This window comes from Hemicordylus capensis, chromosome 2, assembly GCF_027244095.1.
Source record: "Hemicordylus capensis ecotype Gifberg chromosome 2, rHemCap1.1.pri, whole genome shotgun sequence".
NCBI lineage: Eukaryota > Metazoa > Chordata > Lepidosauria > Squamata > Cordylidae > Hemicordylus > Hemicordylus capensis.
The window spans coordinates 1,585,724-1,608,543 of NC_069658.1; the positions used below are offsets into that span (position 1 = coordinate 1,585,724).

Here is a 22,820-nt window from a genome sequence, read left to right on the forward strand (position 1 = left end):
GTCCCCTGTCCAGCAGTCCAAAGGCCCTAGAGACTCTAGTCGTCCTAGAGAGTGGCTGTCTTCCCCTGCCCTTGGCCCAACACCGCAGCATTGCTGCTGCACTTGGTGCTCACTCCACTTGGGCTTTGATTGAAACCGCACCTCTGGCTCTGGGCCAGAGGCACCAGCTGCCCGCGCAGCTCTTTCTCCCCCTCGCCGCACTCTGGGTTTCCCTCGCTGACTCACAGTCCTCAGAAAGTGAAAATGAAGCTCCGGCCTCGCGGTGGTGATAAAAAGGAGAGGCTGCAGGTGGCTCCCAGCTCAGGCGTCTCTCCGGCACACCCGGCAGCCCAGACGGCTTGGCCTCCTCACCTGTTCTTCGGCATCCACGAGTGGCCTCCTGCCACGGCCAGGCATGGCACGCCACAGGTGGCTCCTGGGCCTGATGGTGGCACTCTCCTTGGGCAGCATACTGCAAGGTAAGAGGCGACAAGCTCTTCTTCTTCTCCACCAGCCAGCCCCTCCGCTTGGGCTTGGCCCCCTCCACAAGCCCCAGAGCCTCGGTCCCCCCCCCAAGAAAACCCTCAGACATGCAAAGCATTTCCAAAAGGGGCAGCAGGTTCAAGGTGGGGTGGGAGGGCTGGAGCTGGCTCAGCATGACACACCCAGCTGCAGACGTAGGGACATCGGAAGCTGCCCTATACTGAGTCAGACCTTTAGTCTATCTAGCTCAGTATGGTCTTCACAGACTGGCAGCGGCTTCTCCAAGGTTGCAGGCAGGAATCTCTTGAAGATGCTGCCAGGAAGGGAACCTGGAACATCAATGCTCTTCCCAGAGCGGCTCCATCCCCTGAAGGGGGGAATCTCTTCCAGTGCTGCTCACACTTCTAGTCCCCCATTCCTATGCAACCAGGGTAGACCCTGCTTAGCTAAGGGGGCAAGTCGTGCTTGCTGCCACCAGACCAGCTCTCCTCTCAAGGGCCATTGAGTCCACACAGCCTGGCCATCCCAGTTCAGGGCATCCCTGCGGTGCTGCTTCTGCTGCTTCCAGAAGTCTCCTGCTGGCCTGTGGCTGGCTAAATCCCTTCACTGAGAATACAGTCATGTCTCATCCCATGGCACTGCTGAGGAGGAGGAGGAGGAGGAGGAGGAGGAGGAGGAGGAGGAGGAGAAGCCTCAATTTAGACAGTGTTTCCTAGTGGTTAATCCACTTCCCAGACAAACTGGAGTATAAACTGTAGGTCCCTTCTTCTAATGCAGAAGAGGAGAGTTGGGCTCCTGGGTTGATCTTGGGATCCCTTCCCTTCTCCCTATTCTGGGTTGTTGATGAAAAGCAAGCCTTGAAAGCCAAGCTCTCTACAGCAACCACCTCCATTCAGACCCAGTTGCTAAACACAACCCGGTGATGTTTTGGGGGCGTGGTTCCATGTGACTTTAAGTAAGATCACCATAAGTTTACATAGGTATTATTCTGCTCTGGTCATCAAGGAGCAAAGGTCCTGTAGAGCCTACTTTAAAAGTCTTCGGTCTCTTTGCACCTCAGATTGAACCAAGTTCATCTTGGCTAATTTCCAGAGGAGCAGAGGTTCTGTAAATCTTCACTTCAATGCTGCAGCTGGAAATTCTGTGAGGCTTGATTTAACTGGCGTTTTAGGAGTTCTCCTCTTGTGCAGAACATTTAGGAAGTCCAGCTCTTAGGAACTTTACCTGAATTGCCAACAGCACCTGTTTGAATGTGAAGCTCCCCAGATAAAAGGCCCAAGCAGGGGCCAGCCTTGAACTGGGCATCTTCTTCTGCCCCATGAGGGGAATTGTCAGAGCGGCAAGGCGTCTCCTTCCGATGCCCAGCTGCTGGTCCTTGTTCTGCCTGTCCCGGCAGGATTGCATAGCCCTCCCGCCAACACCCTTGGAGGAAAATGTGGGGTCTTTGAATGATGCAGGCAGCCCCCACTGGGGACAATCCCTCAGCTTGGGCCACGGTTCCCCGGCCTCCGCCTGCCTGCCTCCTCCCCATGCCTTTTGTGGCCCCGGAGCCCTCCGCCACCCCGTGATGTCTCTGGCTGCAGGCACGGCTGAGTCCCACCCGCTCTGTCCACTGCTCTGCCTCGCACATGCCACTGGACCACAGTGGGGCTCCCTGCTGCCCTCCAAGTGTCTGCCGCTGAAATCTCTGCAGGCTGGAGAGGTCAGGGGATTCGCCTCCCCTCCCTGCTGTGTCACAACAGTCACTCCAGCCGTCAGTCTGCACTGGCCTAGTCCAGCCTCCCCTGGTCCTAGCCCCGGATCTGGCCCTTCCCTTCTTTGCTCCTGGGTGGGCCCCTCTGAGATCTCGAGGGCTCCAGGAACCCACCCCCAGCAGGCATCTTCACCATCTTCCCCAGCTGCCATGCGAGGGCTTTGCCCACTCTGGCTGCTTGAGCTGGGCACAGCACGTTGGCTGCAGAGAAGGTGCCCTCCTGGGCACGGCTGAGAGAGCCTCCTGGGCACACCACACTGTGCTCAGCCAGACGGGAGTGGGGCAGCCCCGGGTCCGGCCTTCCTTCTCCCCTCTCACGATGACTTGCTCCTCTTCCAGTGGCCGGCAATTACCAGGTCATGGACTGCTGCTTGAGGACCAGCCCGGTCCGCATCCCCCCACAACTTGTCCACGACTACCGGGAGCAGCAGATTCAAGAAGGCTGCCTTGTCCAGGCTGTGATGTAAGTAGTGGCTTGGACTTGGCACTTCTGGGGCAGGCTTGAGTGGGTTGCTTCTCCAGATGGCGGCAGCAAGGGGGCACCTCTAGGAAAGGTCGAGGAGCAGCTCCTCCCTTCAGTGTTTGAGGGGAGAGGAAGGATGCACTTTGGGGGGTGAGGTGTGGTGGTGAATTCAGTAAAGAGAACTCTTCAAATGCTAGCTGGGCGGACGGGGGTGGTGAGCTGCCCCCCCTGTGGTCCTCTGTGTTGCTGGACGGTGCAGAGAAGAAGGGATGGGGGAGGGCAGCAGGTTTTCAGTGGGGTTTGCCTGACCTGGGGAGGTTCATAAAAGAAGGAAGCAAGGACGGGGGCTTGTTGAAGAGGCTGCTGTGTGGACAATCAGACCGTCGGGAACCATCTTTTTCAAGAGCCCAAAATAAAAGGCAGCGCAGGAGCAGGGACTGTGGCTAGCAAGCAGTTCAGCCATGATCTAAACACGACTCTGCTGAGAATCTGGCTTCCCCTGCACCGGCATTCATGCGAAATAGCATGGAGATGGGTGGCTTGTTGGGACAGTCGGCGGGAGAGGCTCTGGCATGCAGAAAGGCGGCTTCCGGGAATCCAGCATTGTGGAAGCTGGCTGGTGCAGGCATCGCCCACCCCCCTGAATGGACGCAGTTCATTTCAGAGTTCTGGCCTGAACACCTAGGACACAGCAGGGGGTTGCACTGTGCAGACAGCCTGGGCATGCTCTGGGGGAAGGCAGGACCCAAGTTCACCAGACAGGAAGGGACCTCTTATCCTCCTGCCCACATGGACTTGGGGATCCACCCCCCCACACACACAAGGAGTCCTGCAGCATTATGCAAGCCTGGTGCAGAACCAGCTCCCCCCGCTCCTTCCTTGTGCCCGGCCCCTGGTCTGCCATGAGCAAGAGGACGGGGGTGTGGAGCAAAGCAGCTGCAACGGCCAAGGGGCGCCATTTTGCACAGGAAGGTCCATTGTGTGGGCAGCAGCGTGGTGGGACTCTCTTCATCGGCGGTAGATTCCCGTATTGACAACCACACACTTTTCTCTCTCATTCCTGTGACCGTTTCCTGAAAGGTGGCTTGGAAACGTTGGGTGCTCACAGAAATGGGCTGTTTAGGGAGCTGGGCCACTTTCGCACCGCGGCCCCTCTTTTTAGTCCCGTCAGCTGGGTGGGATAAAGGGATCGACACAGCAGCCGCCCCTCCAGAGCTTGCAGCTTCCAGCTGCTCCGAACTGGCCCCCTGGGCCCCCCCGAGGCCCCCTGCCCCTGGAAAGGCCATCTGGGGGCGCCTTGCAGCCTCAGTCCCGGGCGGAGCAGCGGGGGCCGGACAGCCTTTGCGGTGTCATGAACTCAGAGAGGGGGCCCATCTGGGGTGGGGCAGCGATTCTCCCCTGGGCTTGACACCTGCTTGCTCAGCCCCCCTGGAGCATTATTGCCGGCCTCCACCCACCCACGTTCCACATCACCGCCTGGTTGCTGCTGCTGCTGCTGCTGCGTCCCCTTCGCTCCCGTTACTCTTCTGGCAAGCGCTGAACTCATGACAGCTGTGGACTTGAGTCTGCTGCAGTCACTGCTGGCCAAGCAGCCGAGTGTGAAAGAGGCCCCTGGAGGGCTCTTTTGTGGCCGACAATGCAGCGCTTGGGGAATTCCTCTGCTAAGCAAACGGCCTGGGCCTCCTCCTGGATCAGGACCCAGCTCTCCCTCTGCTGGATGGGGCTTGCTTGCCACAGGCCGAGGAGATGCAGCCAGGCCTGGCAGGGCACGCACAGGGGCATCTTCGGGGCTGGGTCTGCTCAGCCACTTCCCACAAGCCCCGTGTGGGCCCTGCCCTGCCCCTCCTTTCAGCACAGCCGACAAGGGAAGGCAATAGCCAAGCAAAGGTGGCACCGACCCCCTTGCTCGGTGCTTCCTGCCTAGTAGAACGTGCCCATGAAGAGAGGCCATCTCAAAGCAGAAGCCCACACGGCCACCAGTGATCCCAGACCAAGAGGGCTGAGCCCAGCTGGGGCTGGAGGGCTTCCCTTCCCACTTCTTGCTGTTAGTGGGGCTGATTTTTGTCATGGTCTCTGAAATAGTTTTTTTTTTTAAAGTGAAACCGTTCTTTAAAAAATGAAATGAAGGCATCCTTTGTGGGCTTTGTGTGAGGTGTAGGTTGTTTCAAAAAGAATGAGTGCCTGTTTTCACCCAGTTCAAGGAGTGAAATGTTAGCTGAGTGAAAACACACTCCTGTTATTGTATGGAACAATCATACACAACAGATGTATCCTATTCTAGGCTGAGTCTGGACCTCTGCCGAGGCAGGGATCCAGGAGGGATGGCCGACCCTGGACAGCTCCGGGGGTGGGTGGGGGGAAGGGGCCAGCACCTTGGCTAGCTCCAAGAGGAGCTGGGCCTTGACAGCAGAGGAGGGGTGTTGCTCCAGCAACTGCTTGGAGGAGAAAGGAGGTTTTCTTGACTGCTGACCAGGCAGAGTGCATTACAGCTTCTGAGCTGGATTCCCTGCACTCCCTGCAGACTGAGTTTCTCACCATCAGCAATCCAGACCATCCACTCCATGCTTGAACATGATTGCAATAAGTCAAACTACCTCTTATGGGAAGTGCAGGATTAGCATTTCCATGCTGGTGGGTGGTGTTTTTTTAACAGTAGTCATTTTGCCCCCACCCCACTGATCAGGAGGTTTCAACCCTACCTTCCTGCTGCTGTCCTGAACTGGGTCAGCCCCCCACCCCCGCTGCTATTTGCCCAGGGGGAAACCTCCCATGGGCCCCAAATGATAGCCCTTTCCCTGTGACAATTAGCAGCCTTGATGGGGGGCGGGGGCAGGTGAACGGGAGTGGGGCCATGGCAGGGGGTCGAGGGAGAGCCCGCCTCCTCCTCTTGCCGCAGTCCTGACCCAGCTTCCATGTCCTATATAAGCAGCCAAGCAGGGAGGTCTAAGGATGTGCTCCTTGTCCTGTGTGGTCACGTTGTTCTTGGCTCCCTCAGCAAGCAAGCAAGGCCCCACCAGGACCAGCTCCCTCCTCATGCAGCCTTTCCTCGGGCACGGCCATTCACAGTCCCTCCACACACCTCGTCAGAGGAAGAAGAGCAGAGAGAAGGGAGGCGGAGCAGTCCGTGGCCTGCAGCCAAAGCAGCACTAAGCAAATCCCGCCCTCACCCCCTCTCCAGGCTCCTTTCAGTGTTGTGCAAACTCAGCTCCTGTGTGCCAGCCTGCCAGCCAGTTGACTGGCACAACTCCAGGTCATGCAAAGGAAACAGAAAGGAGGAGAAACGATGCCTCCTCGCCTTGGGGGAATTTTGAGCAATTGAGGAACAGGCCAGTGTTTGAGAGCTTCGTGGGCTGTTTCATCAGGTAGCCGATCAGGGCTTCCCAGAAAAGGTGGTTGCATCCTCTGGTATTATCCACCTCAGCTGCTACATGCAAAGGTCACATCCTTCCTGGGAACCGCTTGTCCTTTGGCACCATCAGGGTGCTTTCCAGACTAGACCCTACAACGGGGTCAGGAGGACATATCTCGGAAGTGGGCTTCCACACTTCCTGTGTCGTGACACTGCAGTCCCTATGCGGATAGCAGGGTGCTGTTCACGTTTCCAATGCCTTGTTGCAAATTTAATCTCTGCGATATAGAGCAAGGATGTTGTAAAAGCTGCTGTTTTTCTGGTGTGTTAGTTTCTGCGAGACTGCTGCTGCCCCTGCTGTTTATGTTCTGAATGCGACTTGCCCCAACGGAGGCATTTTGCTGCTGTTGAGCAGCTAGTCTGGAAAGCACCCTGGGCAACTCTGTAGACTGACTACAGAGCTAAGCTCAAAGGCCTTTGTCCAGTTCTTGATCCAGCGGCTGCTGGATGAAGAACTTGCTCCCACCCCCACCCCCCTCTTTTATTTCATTTGGCATATTGATATCCTGCCCCAAACTGGTGTCTCTGGGCAGTTTACAATCACTTGTGCCTCACAGACCAGCATCACGTAAAGGGGCAATTGGAGGTGGCCGGAGAAGGGCAGCATAGCAAGGAGAGTGGCTTCAAGGAGGCAGCGGGGGCAGGCAGCGGGGGGGGGGCACCCTGGTGTCCCTCCTGCGGAGAATTGTGCCCAACAAGTGCCCCTCCCCCTCTCTGCTTGGTTTCAGTTTCATCACAGTGAGAGGGAGACAACTCTGCGCGCCTCCCGATGCTGGCTGGGTGAGGCAGCTGAAGAGGAGGCTGGACCACCACCGCCGCCACCACCGCCAAGCCCAGGTGACACGCTGGGGGGCCCCTCCCTGGGCCAGGGCTGGGCATCCTGCCCAAACACAGCTGCCACCCTGCAGGTGGCTCTTTGCTGGCACAAGAGCTGTCCGTGGCCCGAGAGAACACGGAGCCCAGCAGCAGAAGCTCGGGGGGCTAAGAGGGGCCCCTCCCTCCCTCCCTCCCGCGGCCTCATTCACTGTGCCCAAGCCTTCCCTGGCAGCTGTTTCCCCAGATTCATGGGCCAGGCGCAGGACACCTTTGGGGTGGGACCACAGCCGGGGGCGGGGGCAGAGCACCAACTGGCAGGCAGAAGCGCAGGCCCTTGTGGCTCTGCTTGCTGGATCCCGCCCCCCCCGCGGCTCTGGGCCCAAGGAGCTGTGCCTCCTGCTCCCCACCCTGCCAGCAACCTGCCCTGCCCTACAGCATGGTGACGGGTCACACCTTCCTCCCCGGGCGCTTCTTTGGCCACCCAGTTTGCCCGCAGGTCAGGAAAAACCTGCCTCACTCCCAGCGCAGATTCACTAAGCTGGCGATGATCCTGCCCCAGACATCCAGGGCAGCAGGGGATCTAGCCCCGTCCCCACTACAAGCTGGCCAGACTTCTGCACATGCCACTGGCCGTCCTCTTCTCTTGGTCCACTGAGTGCCAAAGGAGACGAGAGGGGAGAAGCCCCGTCTTGGCCCTCCTGCTACCAGCCTTTCCCTTTCCCCAAAGGCAGCTGAGGAGGGTGACTTGCACCAGGCAAGTGGGGAGAGGCCTAACCCTGCTCCTCCCTCCCAATGGCCTCCCTGTTGCAACTGCTCTGGGAGAAAGAACAAGCCATCGGGCGCTCCAGACGCGTTCCTGGGCATGCTGCACTCGCACCTTCGCAAGGGGAGGCAGGCGCCTTCCTCCGCCACAGATAGATTCCGCCTGGAGGGGGGGCCGTTGCTGCTGGGCTGGGTCTGGACACAGGAGAGACATGGCTGGACCCTTAAACTTGTGGGGGGCTGGCGGAGGGGCGGGGAATGGGTCCCAGGAGGAGAATCACTTCCCTGGCTAACCTGCTTAGCCTGCAAAAACGGGGGGCGGGCGGGGGGGGGGGGGAGAAGGGCTGGTTGCAGCCTGCCCTGAGCTCTGGTGATGGAGTCAGATGGCCATTGCCACACTGCTTGCCAGGGCAGCCCGCTTGGACAGCTCAGTTACAGGCAGCACGCAGGGTGACTCATGCATTGGTTTTGCCTTTCCCAATCTCTTAGAGGCCATCCTGGGCTTCCTTCTAGACTGCGGCTGGCCAGCTCGCCTCCTGGTGGAGAAGCAGCAGCTAATCCTCACCGTATAACCAGTTTGCCCCCTCGGAAGAGCAGTTCCGGGGCCTTGAAACTTTGACAGTCCTTCCTGCACTCGTCATGCTTTGCAGATGCCCGCCTAGGGTTGCCCAAGCGGCTGCAAAACTTCCAAGGCAGTCGCTCTGCAAGAAAGCGTCCCAGAAGTCCGGGCTTCCCATCACCTCCTCAGCAGCAGCAGCAGCACACGCCACCTTGTAGAAACCCAACAGATGACACCACCCTCTGCAGCTGGCATCATGCTGTTCCTGACAGGCAAATGCAAAGGTGGACCCTAATTTTATCTCCCGAGCTATCTGTTAGAAAGCCAGTGTGGTGCAACAGTCATTGGGGGTGGGGTGGGTGGGGGGTGGGGTTAGCTTCTGGAGACCCAGATTCAACCCCCCCTTGGAACTCCTTGGGTGATCACCGTGGGCCAATCTCTCTCTCGGCCTCGCCAATGTTACCGGGGTTGTGAGGATAAAGTGGGGGTAAACCCCACCATCCTGAGCTCAGGGGAGGAGCAGTGGGAGAGACACATGAATCATAAACATGTATTTACATTAGCTAGTGGGGAAAAGAGGAAACTGTTTTCTCTCTCCAAACAATGAGAATTTCCCCAGTTGCAACTTCCTCCTTAGTTCTTGAAAGATGACCTGGGTTTTCCAGGAAGAAGTTACGTTGAAACACGTCTTGGTAAGAAACCATTGGGCAACTGACCTGGCACCACAAAGGGATGCAGGAAGGCAACTTGTCCCGGGTCAGACGGTGACCCATCCATCTTCCTTGAGCTGGGCAACTCTCCAAGGCCCAGCCCCTTCACGGATGTTTGTTTAGGCATTTGGATTTTATTTCATTTTTTGAATATCGTTTTATTTCACTTTTGAAAATTATTTTGTACTATTTTGCGTCAGAAAAGATGGAACTGCAATTAGGAGATTTAAAAATACAAACAAACAGAAAGAAAAGGAGAAATGGAAACAATTACAGCAAAATAACCATTTCCTATATCATTATATACCAAATTTAAATATACAAGAGTTTGGAGAAGCTCCACCCCCCGTCACTAGCTGGTAATGTGCACCATAGCTGGACTCCAGATCCCCGGTGTTTCGGGCACTTGGATGTCCTGCTTAATTGTTTTGAATGCTGAGAGCTGCCTGGGGCCAACACCAGTTTCCAATGCATCAGTCAACATGCCCAGCCCTGCTCTGCTCCCCGAGATACCAAGGGCTGGACCTGGGGGCCTTCTGCACACTGCCCTTGTGCTCTGGCTGTGTCTCTGGTCCCTCAGCCCTGGGTGCCATGCAAGGCTACCCCCCCTCCGCCGAGGAACTGTGCTTCTCACACCCAAGGAATGTGATCTGAGCATGTCTGGGGACATATTTGTCAAGCCATGGGGGAGGGGGCACATCTCCTTTATTTAACCCCTAATAAATATCACCCCTGAGTCTTTCCCTATAATTGCTAATGTGGCTTTGAATCACCACTTACTGTGCAGGCCAGAACATGTTCAATGAGTCACTGAATGAAGATTCTTCCAGGCTGACACACTTTCCTCATACTTTTGTCCACACAATCAAGATGGGTTTTCTTGCTCTTTGGTTGGCTCATCCTTGGGCATGTTTACTGGTGGATTTAAAATCCATGTCAGGCAAAGAGGTGGATCGTGTCCTCCACTCCAGGGTCCCCTTGCACCAGGTGGTGCCAGTCAGCATAAAACCTGTGCTGGAGCCTTGAGGGTACCTAGGACAGTGAGAATGCATTGTACAAGCACTTGGAGGAGCCCAGTGTAGCCAGAGATGGGAAGGAAGGAGGCTCAAAGCAGCAGCTAGACGAGGAGCTCTTTACCAAAGAAGAGAGCTGCTCTGGTGGGAGTCAGCATGACTTGTGCCCTTAGCTAAGCAGGGTCTGCCCTGGTTGCATTTGAATGGGAGACTAGAAGTGTGAGCACCATAAGAGATTCTCCTTTGGAGATGGAGCCGCTCTGGGAAGAGCATCTGGGTTCCCAGTTCCCTCCCTGGCAGCATCTCCAAGAGAGGGCTGAGAGAGATTCCTGCCCGCAACCTTGGAGAAGCCACTGCCAGTCTGTGTAGACAATACTGAGCTAGATAGACCAATGGTCTGACTCAGTATATGGCAGCTCCCTCTGTTCAAGGACTCCCCACCCCCAGAATGTCACAACATTTACAGCCAAAAGCATGAATATTGCTTTTGTGCTGGAATGCATTTGCTTCTCAAAAGAACTCATTAAACTTCTGCTTTGTGTGTTCTGATGCCAAATAACCTCTCTGACTGCTTGGATGCTTCCTGAATCCAAATATAAGACCTACATATTTGACACCCAGTGAGACTGAAATTCAGTAGCTGATAGCTGAGAGTGGATGCTCGATCTCTTTTGATAGTTGACATCAAAAATATTTGATGGTATGTCACATTTGACAGCATCAGAACCCAGCGGTTGGTTCTCAACTTGTGTTCTTCCTTCAGGAAGAAGATTTCTGCCTTGGCTTGTCTGCCATGAAAGCCCTGCCCAGCTGTGAGGGACTCTCTCCCTGGCTGGCATCACAGGGAATTCTGGGTCTTTGCCTGTGTCCACACAGCGCGGAGTCATGATTGCTAGCATGCAATGACAATTAGCTTTGACAACTGACATTTTGGGAAATGTTGCATCTGAAGTCTGGCAAACCATCAAGATAGATCAATAGCCTAACGTATTTCATCCAGTTTTTGAAGTCAAACGTTTCACATTCAAAATGTGATTTCAAATCTGGAATTGAAACATTCTCATTCAGAATTTGAATGAGAAAATGGGAAAATTAAGAAAATGTAAAATATTTCCAAATTCTCATTTCAGCACTACTTAAGTGTGTGTAAGTGTGTGTGTGTGTGGTGGAGGGAGAATACTAAATCCAAAAGAGGTTACTTGGTCCAAACTAGCTGACAAAGCAGATGTGCTTTATGTGGGCCACAAACGTTGACACCATTATTTGCAATCCTTTGTATTTTTAAAAAACTTGGATTGCTCAGTCTTTAATGCTCCCATTCGCCTAGATTTAAAGCCTCCTCCACTCTTTAAATGCCTAGCAAGGGCTAGGTAGTCTGTGCTTGTTGTACTGGTGTTTACTCACAGATCTGAAATGTGGGTATTATTGTTATTCCCTTCCTTCCTTTTCTCTTTCTGTAATCTCTATAAATTCTCAAATAAAAAAAGAAACAGAAAGTTCTGCTGCCTCATTGAAACGATCATTTTTATGCAACTATTTCTGTGAAAAGATGCTGTAGCAAACAGCACAGAGCATAAATGTTCAGGTCCAGGAAGAAACTGCTGGAAAGTCTTTCTTAACTCCATCCATTCAAGGCTGCTGAATGTCCACTTCAAAGGGGGCAAGGGAGGTCATCTGCCAGGAGCCATCACAGTGAAAGAATCCCAATAGTCCTCACTAGGTGAATCTCATGGCTTCGCTTGCAGCCAGTGAATTCATGATCTCTTCTAATGAAATCCTTCTGCTGGAATGGATTTTCCATCTGGGTGCTTTCCAGACTAGACCCTGCAACAGGGTCAGGACGCATCTTGGAAGTGTGCTTCCACACTTCCACATATATAATTCTCTAAGACATACCTGCGGCTAATCCCATGCGTGGCAGCTCTTCTGAGAGTTCAGAGAGCTGCCAGATAGCCACGGGATGGGCCAGAGAAAGAATATGGCAGTGGTGGTGGTGGCTGGCCAAAGAAAATGGTGGCGGATGGGCGAGCTGCCATGACCGGCAGGCGGGTGGACAAGTGGCCAAGACTGACAGTTGCCAGGTGGGCAGTCAGAAATTAGGGGCGGGTGGGTGGCACAAAAGAAGGAGAGGGGGGCGGGGAACAAGAAGAAGGCGGTGGGGGGGGCAGTGGGAGAAGAGGACGGGTGGGGGGAAGACTGGTGGGGGCGGGAAGGCAAAAAAGTGGCAGCGGGGGGTAGGGGGAGAAAGCAGCAGTGGCAGGGGCGTAGCAAGGTTGGAGTGGGCCCAGAGACAAGATTTTTAAATGCCCTCCCCCCGCCTCACTGAAGCTCAGATCATGAAGTAAAGAAATCTTAAATGAGGCTGAATAGTGGTAACAAAAAGCATTTTATATATATATATATATGTGTGTGTGTGTGTGTGTGTGTGTGTGTGTGTGTGCGTGTAAATCCTATGTGCCACAATAGAACATCATCCCCAATTATTTTTTAAAGGGTTTTGTCAATTGTGGACGATGCAAGTCATTTGATGGTACTAGAGAAAGAGATGCTGTTCTGGGAGCTCCAGGTCTTAACACTCCCATCAGTTTCAGAGGATGAATCCAACTGAAGGAAGCCTGGGCGGGTGCGCGGCTGGGGGAGTCAGTCATGTGACTTGCCTCTGGAGGCCCCCCCAAGACAGTGGGCCCCCAGAGAACTGTCTCCCCTGGCCCTATTATAGTTACGCCCCTGAGCAGTGGTGGCAAACTAGGGGCGCAGCTGCTCTGTGCCGGATCAGCTAGTATAAATATAAACAAGCAAACAAAGAAATACCCTTTCAGGGTACATTGGTCTTACTTTCAAACTGCAAAGTAAAGCGTCAAGTGAGGAAGGCCAAAGGCAACCTCAGCCTCCATCAAAATGTCAATTTTTTAAATCCTAAAATTTCTCATGACTATACAGAACCATAACTTAGTAAAACACATCAGCATTCTAGTCCTCTCTTCATAGGAAACTTATTATCGTGTACAAAATTGATTACTGCTTCTTCTTTGATCTAGTGTTACTTTAACTCAGATTTATAATTAACCCCTTGAATTTGTTAGAGGTTGTTGATTTTTACCCACAATAGGTAAAACAGCAGAGCACTAAGGAATGAGCACACACTCCAGTTACAGAGTAGGTAGCAGAGGATGGGTTGGATATTGCAGCTATTTAGAGAAAACACATGGAGATCCTTGTGTGACTAAACACTAGACATTTATTGGTTAAATACACTCAGACAGGAAAGACCTATCTCTAATCTAAAGGACTACATAGTGGATAGGTAAGGAGAGAGAGAGAGAGATGTTTCCATCTGCTCTCTAGGAGGAAAGGAAGGATTGTGACTCAGCCCAGCAAGTGCTGCAGAGTCAGTTCAGGGGTCATAGAGTCGGGACAGATCGGGAGACCCTGACTCACTGTCTCTACTCCCAATGCCCCTTGTGGTCATTAGGACAGTTGGTGCAAAAGGTCGATGCACTGGAAGTTCATCTCCAACAGAATTTCCTTCTCTGCTCTTTATGAGGCTGTTCTCAGGAGCAGCCCAGACCCGGTTTGCTTGGCTGCCCATGAGAGCCACCAGCTCCCCCTGGTGCCTGCCTTGGCAGCAAACCCACCCATGGAGCCTGCTGGTGAGCCAAGGCTCTGGGCACGAGAGCACCCTCAACTCCGGGCTCACTGCTCCTGGGTGGCAGCACTGGCCGCTCCCAGCTGGCGCTGACACAGGGGTAGGTGGGCGGGATCTTTGCACCAATGCACGGTGCGAGTGCATTGGAATCTCCAGCTGAGCAGAAATCCAAGGTGAAGGATCTCCATTTCTGGTTGGCTTTAATTCAAGGAGAGGTGCCTCCATCATTTCCCCTGGGCGACTTATTCTTTCAAAGGATCCCCTTATGGCAAAACAGTGATGCAGGGACAGGCTTGGGGCAGGGGGCTGTCTGTGTCCAGATGGCAATGAAGTGCAAGCTCTGCAAAGCTTTTACGCCAGTCCCAAGCATAGCCTCCTTGCTCCCCGCACACAGGCTGCTGCCAGCTTCCATGCTCCTTCCCTCTCGCAGGATCCTACTCTCGGCACCCAGGCTGAAAAGTCGGGCCCTCGCTCGGTTTTCGCAGCACCACCTCACCTGCCAGCCAGCCCGCCCTTGCATTCCAAGAAGACTGCTTCCACACACACCCATTGTGCTTTTTCATTATGACTCTTGTGGCGAATGGGAAACGGGAAGGAAAAAGGAGGGGCAGGTTTAGATGAGAAGATGGATTTTTCTGTTTGTCTGTGACAAGCCTTTGGGATTATGAGAGATCTCTTTAGGGAGTTCTGGCTTTGCAGCTGTTTAAGAACCATAATTACAGCTGCCAGGTAGCCACCATATCTCTCTAAGGACGTAGTGGGAGTTCCCCCTGTAGAAAGCAAAACCAAAGAGAAGAGGACTATGGTTTCGTTTTTCCAAAATGCTATAAGGTTTACTTTTCCCTAGAGAACAGCTCTGTTTTTTTTAAAAAAGAACTTTACTTCTTCTTGTAAAGAACAATTGACTCTCCTTAAAAAAAAAAAAAAAGTATTGCTTTGCCATTCAGTGAGGTTTATGTTTGAACACCCCTGCAGAGGTGTAGTTATAACTGAGCGGATGGGTTCAAAGAACCCGGCCCCTCTGCTCTTGAGGACCCCTAGCTCCACCCCTCCCTGTTTTCTTCATTATCTCCTTCACTCTGAGGGGCTGCCAGGGAGGGGGGCGAACACGGCCCCCCTCCCCTAGCTATGCCCCTGCACCTCCCATTTAGGTGTGTGGCAATTTGCCTTCTTCTTCATGAACCCACCACCTATTAAGATCATTGGGGGAGGTCTGGTTGTGCCACTGGCTTGCTTGGTGGCGACCCCAAACTGGGCCTTCTCTGGGGTTGCTCCGATGCTCTGGAACACACTCGCCAATTAATACAACAAATATTTATGGACTAGTTTTCAACAAAAGTTCCCAAAGCAGTTTACATAGATATGAGAAATCAGAATCTCCCCATATCTGCTTGTTTTTAAATGACTTTTGAAAACACACCTGTTTTATCCGGCTTTTAGTTTACGGTGTTTTCAAGTTTTACTTATGATCATTTTATTGCAAACCTTATTGTGAACCATGACTACACATTCTGCTCTGTATCTCAGCTGAAACACGGGCTAGAGCTTAGCTCTTTTTTTAAAAAAAGAAAGGAAGCTGGGAATCTGGGCTAGCTAATGGGCTAGACAGGTGTCAGGTGACATGCCTTAAAATCCATGAAATACCCAGAAATCCAGGGAGGATGGCAACCCTAATTCAGGGGCACATCGTGGAGACTTTAAGAAAGCCCTAGGAATGGCACAGGGCCCTGAGAGGGCCGCCTAGGCACTAACTCAGCCAGATTTCTCTCATCCTGAAATACCCCAAGTCACAACTGGAAAGCGGTGAATGGCAGGGAGCTTCTGGAACCCAGACATGAACAACGCACTTGAACTCTCCAAGCCCTGATGCAGCTGCTGAAGTGCAGGCAGCACCAAGCTCCCCTGGGCGCCAAAGCAGCCTCAAGGCCATTGCCCCCTGGGTATGGGCGGTTGGCTCGGTGAGAACAGAGCAGCCGTGCACTCTGGGTCTCACTCCCCTCTCATAATAAAAGGACTTCTGCTTGCTAACACCTCATGGGGAAAGGGCAGTGCATAAACATCCAGGCTAGTGAAGGAAACCAAGCGCCGTTCACCCAAGGACTGTCTCTCGCTTGCTTGTGCATGTCTTCAAGGGAGGTGGCAGCGGTAGAAATCTGTTGCAACAAAAGAAGACAAGACTCCTGTGGTGCTGCAAAAGGCTACCAGGTTTATTGAAGAAGAAGCAGCTCATGTGGACTATGACATTTTCACTATACTCAGTGGGGGGAGGAATCACGCATCTGATGAAATGGGCTATAAGGAAGGCAGGAAAGGAATGCCAGGGTGTGTGTTGGAAGTTGCCATGGTGGCGGGGTTATTCCCAGCAGAAAGTAAAGGGTTAATCTCACCTCTAGAGGACACCGGATTTAGGGGGGGATTCATGTGTAAGGACTCTCCACATACCTGCTTTTGCTTCTGCTAGGCACAGAGACACAAGCCATGACAAAGTCTCACAGATGCTTCTTTCTCCATCCAGACAGACATGTAACTTGGGTAAGTCCTCTCTTATTTCTAAAGTAAAGCTTCTTACAGTTATGAATCATGGTTCTGCGTGGTTTCTTCAGACCCCCCTAATAATAATAATAATAATAATTATAATAATAATTATTATTATTCAATTTCTATACCACCCTTCCAAAAATGGCTCAGGGTGGTTTACATAGAGAAATAATAAATAAATAAGATAGATCCCTGTCCCCAAAGGGCTCACAATCTAAAAGAAACATAAGATAGACTCCAGCAACAGTCACTGGAAGTACTGTGCTGGGGGTCGATAGAGCCAGTTACTCTCCCCCTTCTAAATAAAGAGAATCACCATGGTAAAAGGTGCCTCTTTGCCAAGTTAGCAGGGGGTTATGGACCCAGCATCTAACAGTTTTTGGTGCCCAGGCACTGCAGTGATCTGGTCCAGTGAATTCTGAAGAAACTGAAGGAAGCCGATTGCCTGGAAAGGAGATAGTTGGCAGCCAGCATGGATTTTAAAGCAAGTGTGGCCAAGCTGAATAGCTGTAACTAGTACCAGCTGTGGAAGTTCAAGATGGAAATGCTCCTTCCCAAAGATGACCTGTGGGACATGGTCAGCACAGACAAACCAGCACAGAATCGAGAAGCTTGGGACAAAAGAGACAGACAAGCCAGAGCTGTGAAGAGTCGACTCATGGAGGATGAGCAATTGATCCACATCAGAAATGAAACTACAGCCAGAAGTATGTAGCATTCGCTCCAAAGAGTTCATGAGTGCGCAAATTTAAACAGTAGGCTGCACTTAATGCGAAAGCTGCTGCAGGGGATTAAGTTACAGAAACCCCAAGAGATGCAGAGCATGTGAATTCAATGCTGGAGATTGTAGAGCAGCTGAGGGGGATGGGAGAGGAAATGAAGGACCATCCATGGTGGCCATATTGCTGTGTGGTCTCCCAGAGCTGTATGGGGCCCTAATTAATGCCACTGAAGCCAGGCCTGAGTGACAGCTCAGTTGTTAAAGGGAAGCTGATGGAGGAATATTTATTTTATTTATGTATTTATTTATTATTAAGTTTCTATACTGCCTTTCATTAAAACAATCTCAAAGTGGTTCACACAAAAGTTAAATCAAGACTACAAAAATCACACAATTAAAATATTAGCTAAAATATAAAAATACAGGTTTGATTAAAAGATTAAAAACACAAAATAATCACAAGCACAAAAAAAAAGCACAATATAATCACAAAAGACACAAAGCCTCAGCAATAGAAACCATCAAATAAATGCCTGAGTAAAAAGCCAAGATTTAATATGCTTTCTAAAAACTGTGATGGAGACTGAGGAGCGGATGGCCACTGGGAGAGCATTCCAGAGTCAATTGCAAAAAACACAATTGCCAAAAGGAGGCCAAGGCAGGCAGGGAGACCGGGAGACTGGAGACAGCCCTCCAGCCGGGGCACTTCCCACATTCCCCCTTCCCACAGGGTCACTACGGATCTGCCAAGGGTGATTCCGCACTTCCTGTGTTGGGACACCGCCGTCCCTGCGCTGACAGCAAGAGGCCGTTCACATTTCCGATGCCTTCTTTTGGATTTCATCTTTGTGATTTAGTGCTACAAAGTTGCAAGTCGGTTGCAAAAAAAAAAAAAAAAAAAGCTGCATTTCCCCGATATAGGACTTGGAGATTCTGGGGATCATTTTCAATATAATCCTGTGAAGCTGAAGCATTTTACTGCTGTTCTAGGGTGTAATCTGGAAAGTGCCCAGGAGAAGAGGAATTCTCTGCCACAAGATGTGGTGACAGCCAACCACCTGGATGGCTTTAAGAGGGGTTTGGATAACTTCACGGAGGAGAGGTCTATCAACAACTACTAGTCGGAGGGCTGTGGGCCACCTCCAGCCTCCAAGGCAGGATGCAGGGGAGCAGCAACAGCAGGAGAGAGGGCATGCCCTCAACTCCTGCCTGTGGCTTCCAGCGGCATCTGGTGGGCCACTGTGAGAAACAGGATGCTGGACTTGATGGGCCTCCTTGGGCCTGATCCAGCAGGGCTGTTCTTATGAACATGCAGGAGGGAAGGCAGAGGCCCGGCTGATTTTGTTGCTGTAAAAGGCCCAGGCACCTAAAGAGAGACAGCTCAGTTTGCAAAGCTGAGCAATGCACAGGGGCGCAGGGGTCAGCAAAGGAGAAGGCCAGGCAGCCACAAGTAAAGCAGCAGGCCAGAGCCTGGATGCATCATGGAGTGAGTATCTTCAAGCTACCCAGAGAGGCAGCCCATGCAGCTGGTGCATTGGCTCAGAGGCAACAAGCCACACGGCCCCTGACAAGAGATTTTTCACCGACATTTACTGCAGTGCAAAAAGCAAAGTCTTCCTGAGCAAGGGTTCCTGAAGGGCACTATGCCCTCCCTCTGGAAGGAGATGCAAGATCCTTGTGAAGGATGTTTTGTTCGTGCCAACCTAGAGGAAAGCCTACTCACAGTGACCTGCCCAATCAGTAAAGGCCTCTCTGCCTGTTTTCATGGAAAGGTGTGCAGGGTTAGGGAGCGGGGGGAGACCCTAACCCAAGAAATGACAGATGGCCACATGTACAGGCTTATCAGCAAACACAATGAAGCCAAGACAGCCCCCTGACCCTCCCAGAAGAAGGGCACCCAGGCACAAGGCAGGCGCATAATAAGACACAAAGTAACACAGAGATCAATCCAGTGATGGGGCAAGCGGGTTTTTCTGCCCAGCGTCTGCAGGATCAGAGATGAGATGAGATGAGAGCCTGCACAAGAGATCTGCTCAGAAGTAGAGAGTTGGGACCATGAGCAAGCAGCAAGACACAGGCACACGCGTGTTTCAGGATCGGGGGGAACAAAAGAAGTACCCCAAAGCCTCCAGCGGAACTACTGCTAGCCAGAAGCAGAAACAGGAAATGTTGGGCTCAAGAGCATTTCGAGGGCCAGCTGGCCCAGGACAGAGGGAGCAATTCCTGGATATAAGTAAGTTCTGGAAGTTTGCTGAAGCCAGAGAGACCCCAGACAAAGGACTCTGTTAAACAAAGGACTTCTACATTGCAGAGGCAACAGAGACATTACAGGGATTCAAGGATTTGCAGCCAGAGGTGCACCTAGGTAATGTTGGAGCCTGGACTTCAAGGCCTTTGGAGCCCCCCCCCCGCCCCCTGCAAGTTAAGCATCATTTTTTAACACATAGGTTCTTGAGGCACAAACCACACCACCCAGGACAGACTAAAGAGGATTTGGGGGGGCCCAGGGTGTGTGGATGCCCTGGACTTCAGCCTCAAAGTCCAGGGGGAAGAGCACCTCTGTTTGGAGCAAAGACTTTGGGGTGATTCCCACAGTCACCCTGGGCAGGTGGGGAGGGTGTGTGTGCGGGGGGGGGCTGCTTTTCACTTACCTTCCCCCCAGACGACCAAGCAGGTTGGCTTCAGCATGACTCCCATGCCCTCACAGGGGCAGCCCTGCTCTGGGCAGATCCGTGAAGCACAGAGCAGGGTGGAAGGATCTGGGGCTGGAACTTGAGGTGCCAGCCCCCAGGCACCCCTCAGTGCAACATGCGGCATGTGCATTGCATTGGGGATTCACCCCCCCCTCCGATGGGTGCTCTAACTATGCGCCCGTCTCTGGGATTCCTCGGGCTGCACGCAGCCTGAGGAATCACACGATTCCTGGCAGCCGGGTTAAGGGTGCAGGAGCTAAAACTTAACCTCAGCTAAAAGCTGAGTTTATTAAGGGGGTTTGGCAGGAGGGGAGAGGAGGGATCCACAAGGATCTCGCCCCTTCTCACGAGCAGCCTAACCCTGCTTCGGGCAGCCCAGGTGGGAATAGATAGGCTGGCCGTGAGCAAAGCCTCTCCGTGTCACTTTGCAGGGAACTGCCTCTATTGCAGAAAAAGCCAGTGGGGATCAAATCTGGCTGCTTTTGGACAAGAAGAAAACAAAGATTGCCTCTAAAGTTTGCTGTGTACCTGAGAACGATTCACAGTTTGACCCAGGGCAGGGTGTGGGGCAGAGCTGGCTTGGTGTCACGTAGCCAAGGAAACAGCCAACAGTGGACTTTGTTCACCAGGCCACTTTCCAGATTAGACCCTGCAAGAGGGTCAGGGAGTATCTCTGAAATGTGCTTCCACACTTCATGTGTTATGTGCTTCCACACTTCAGAAGAGCCCCTGGTGGCGCAGTGGTAAAACTGCTGCCCCGTAACCAGAAGGTTACAAGTTCGATCCTGACCAGGGGCTCAAGGTTGACTCAGCCTTCCATCCTTCCGAGGTCGGTAAAATGAGTACCCAGAATGTTGGGGGCAATATGCTAAATCATTGTAAACCGCTTAGAGAGCTCCGGCTATAGAGTGGTATATAAATGTAAGTGCTATTGCTATTGCTATTGCTATTGCTATTGCTATTGCTATTGCTATTATAACACCGCAGTCCCAACGCTGGAGGCTGGGTGCCGTCCACATTTCCAATGCCTTGTTTCGAATGTAATCGCTGCGATTTACTGATAAAGCGTAGTATGTCCGGCGTAAAAAGGTTGCTGTTTTTCCAGGTTGTTGGTTTTTGCAAGACTGCTCCCTCTGCTGGGCGCTTTGCTATTTACATTTTGAATACGATTTGCCTGAATGGAAGCATTTTGCCCCTGTTGAGCGGCTAGTCTGGAAAGCTCCCTGAAGGCTGTTCCAGAGAAGAGCCTTAGGCCCAGGGAGTGCAGAGGCCTGTGTGGAATGGGCTCTGCCTAACGAACAGAAGGATGTTCCTGAAAAGACTCTAAAGCCCAGAAAGCAGAGACCTGTGGGTCTGCCACATGTTTTTTGTTTGTTTGCTTGTTTGCTTTGCATGTGCTGGAAGCCTTGATTCTAATCTTGTGATTTATTCTCTTTCAGATGCAAAGCAAGAAGAGGGAAAGAGAGCTTGGAACCAGAGGCACTCTTCTTACCCCTGGATTTCTGGGCTGACGGCCAGGGCCTCCACAACCCTTGGGGCCTCCCAAATCTTCTTTAGTCTGTCCCGGGTGGTGTGGCCGTGTTAAAAATGTGTTTCAAATACTGTGTTAAAAATCCTGCATGTGTCACGGTGTGTGTGTGTGTGTGTGTGTGTGGAGGATGCTTAACTTGCAGCAGGGGTGGGGGGCTCCAAAGGCCATTAGGTCCAGGCTCCAAAATTCCCTAGGTGCGCCTCTGCTTGGAACTCGGGATAACATTTACCTTTATGGAAATGTGGATACTAGTCAAGGCATGTTTTTAACCTGTGCTTTGTTGCAGCCAAAGGAGACCCCAAGGTTGCTCACATGACCAGTAAGCCCTGGGGCTGGACTGGGGTGGGGGGAAGGCAAGATCCATCCGACCTTCCCTCGCACGCCTGCCCGTGTTCCTCCTCCTTGCTGGCCCGCATGACTCGTGCTGCAGCGAGCCGTGTGGCTATCTGGAGGCTGGGGAGAGGAAGCCTGGCCTCCCGGAATAACCCCACCGTGCTAGAGGCCCGGCCGCTCCTCCCCCCGGCCTCGATCGTTGACGGGTCTGCTGCTGACAGCCTGACTACCCACATGGCCGGGCAGTGAGGGAGGAGGGCGTGCAGCTTGCGCTCTCGAACGGCTCTTTGGGCCGGGTCAAAAACCCAGGCTACTGAGCCAAAGAGCGCCAGGACTGGTCCCGATCCCAGCGGTCTGGGATCTGCACTAACCCATGTAGAGCTGCTTGTGAGAACGACCTCCACATTTTCTTTGAAGACAAAGGATTTCCCCAGAGAATTGTTTGTTCACCAGAGACAAGCTAGACTGCTACAGTGAGGCTATTCACATGATGGGAGAAATTTGGCCTAGTGGAGGCTAGCCCGATTCTCTCCCATCGTGAGAACCACAGGGCTCGGCTGCAAGCCCAGTGGTTCTTAAGCGGGTAATCCGCTGAACTACTACCCTGCCCTTAAGCCAGGTTTGCGGAGCAAGCACTCAGCAAACCCGGTTTTTTAAATCATGTGTTGCTGCGGCACGGCTCTGCAGCAACTCACGAGGAGACTCCCAACCGGGAGGCTGAAAACTCACGAGGAGACCCCCGACCGCTCGTGCAGGGCATGCTGGTGCTTCTGGGAGCCGCGCAGCCCCCGAACTCCCCAGCCCCTGCCGGCTCTGTGATGGAGCCAGCAGTCGTGTGGGCGGCCACTGCAGCCGCCCGGAGCAGACTGACTGCTCGTCTGCAGGGAGAGTGGGCTAAGCCACTGGTTGTGGGAACCGCCTCAGTCTCTTGTAAAGTATATGAGCCTTGGGGAATAATTCACTTGCCGTTGAGTAGGGCTGCTGGAAATGGCAGTGGTGGTGGGATTATTCCCAGCCAGAAAACAAAGGGTTAATCCCACCTCTGGAGGTGATGGGATTGGGGGGGGCGGGATTCACATGTACATGGATTCTCTGCATACCTGCCTTTGTGTCAGCTGGGCACAGAGAACCAGACCGAGACCAAGACTCCCACAGACAGAGACTTCTCTCCATCCAGTTACGCTTCTTCTTATTCTGAAGTAAAGTTTCCTACAGTTATGAATTAGGGTTCTGAGTGGTTTCTTCAGAGCCCAACGCTGCTAATCTGCCCCAGCGCCTTTCAAATGGCCCTAGGAATGAATGCCCTGGGTTTCGAGAAGACGGCCAAGGAGCCAATGCATTTCGATGGCCACCCTGTCATGGCCCTCCTTTCCATCTGCCCTGGCCCTAATCCCCGAAAACGTTTGCTAGA

General features: G+C 52.7%; 1 protein-coding gene across 1 annotated transcript; it reads left to right on the forward strand.

Moving 5' to 3' along the window:
- The first annotated feature begins 325 nt into the window (after nt 1-325).
- Nucleotides 326-8,237, forward strand: CCL19 (C-C motif chemokine ligand 19). The gene is made up of 5 exons (XM_053303338.1): nt 326-458; nt 2,555-2,678; nt 6,816-6,924; nt 7,319-7,399; nt 8,157-8,237. Exons 1-5 carry the CDS (start codon nt 395-397, stop codon nt 8,235-8,237), a joined length of 459 nt encoding a protein of 152 aa, XP_053159313.1. The 5' UTR covers nt 326-394.
- Nucleotides 8,238-22,820: the final 14,583 nt, after the last annotated feature.

What these genes read in the sequence shown, in the direction of transcription:
- CCL19 (XM_053303338.1), top strand. Translation starts at nt 395, where the DNA reads ATGGCACGCCACAGGTGGCTCCTGGGCCTGATGGTGGCACTCTCCTTG. An exon ending in TGCCTTGTCCAGGCTGTGAT is followed by an intron (nt 2,679 to 6,815) that starts GTAAGTAGTGGC and finishes GCTTGGTTTCAG; the next exon opens with TTTCATCACAGTGAGAGGGA. An exon ending in GCCACCCAGTTTGCCCGCAG is followed by an intron (nt 7,400 to 8,156) that starts GTCAGGAAAAAC and finishes AATCTCTTAGAG; the next exon opens with GCCATCCTGGGCTTCCTTCT.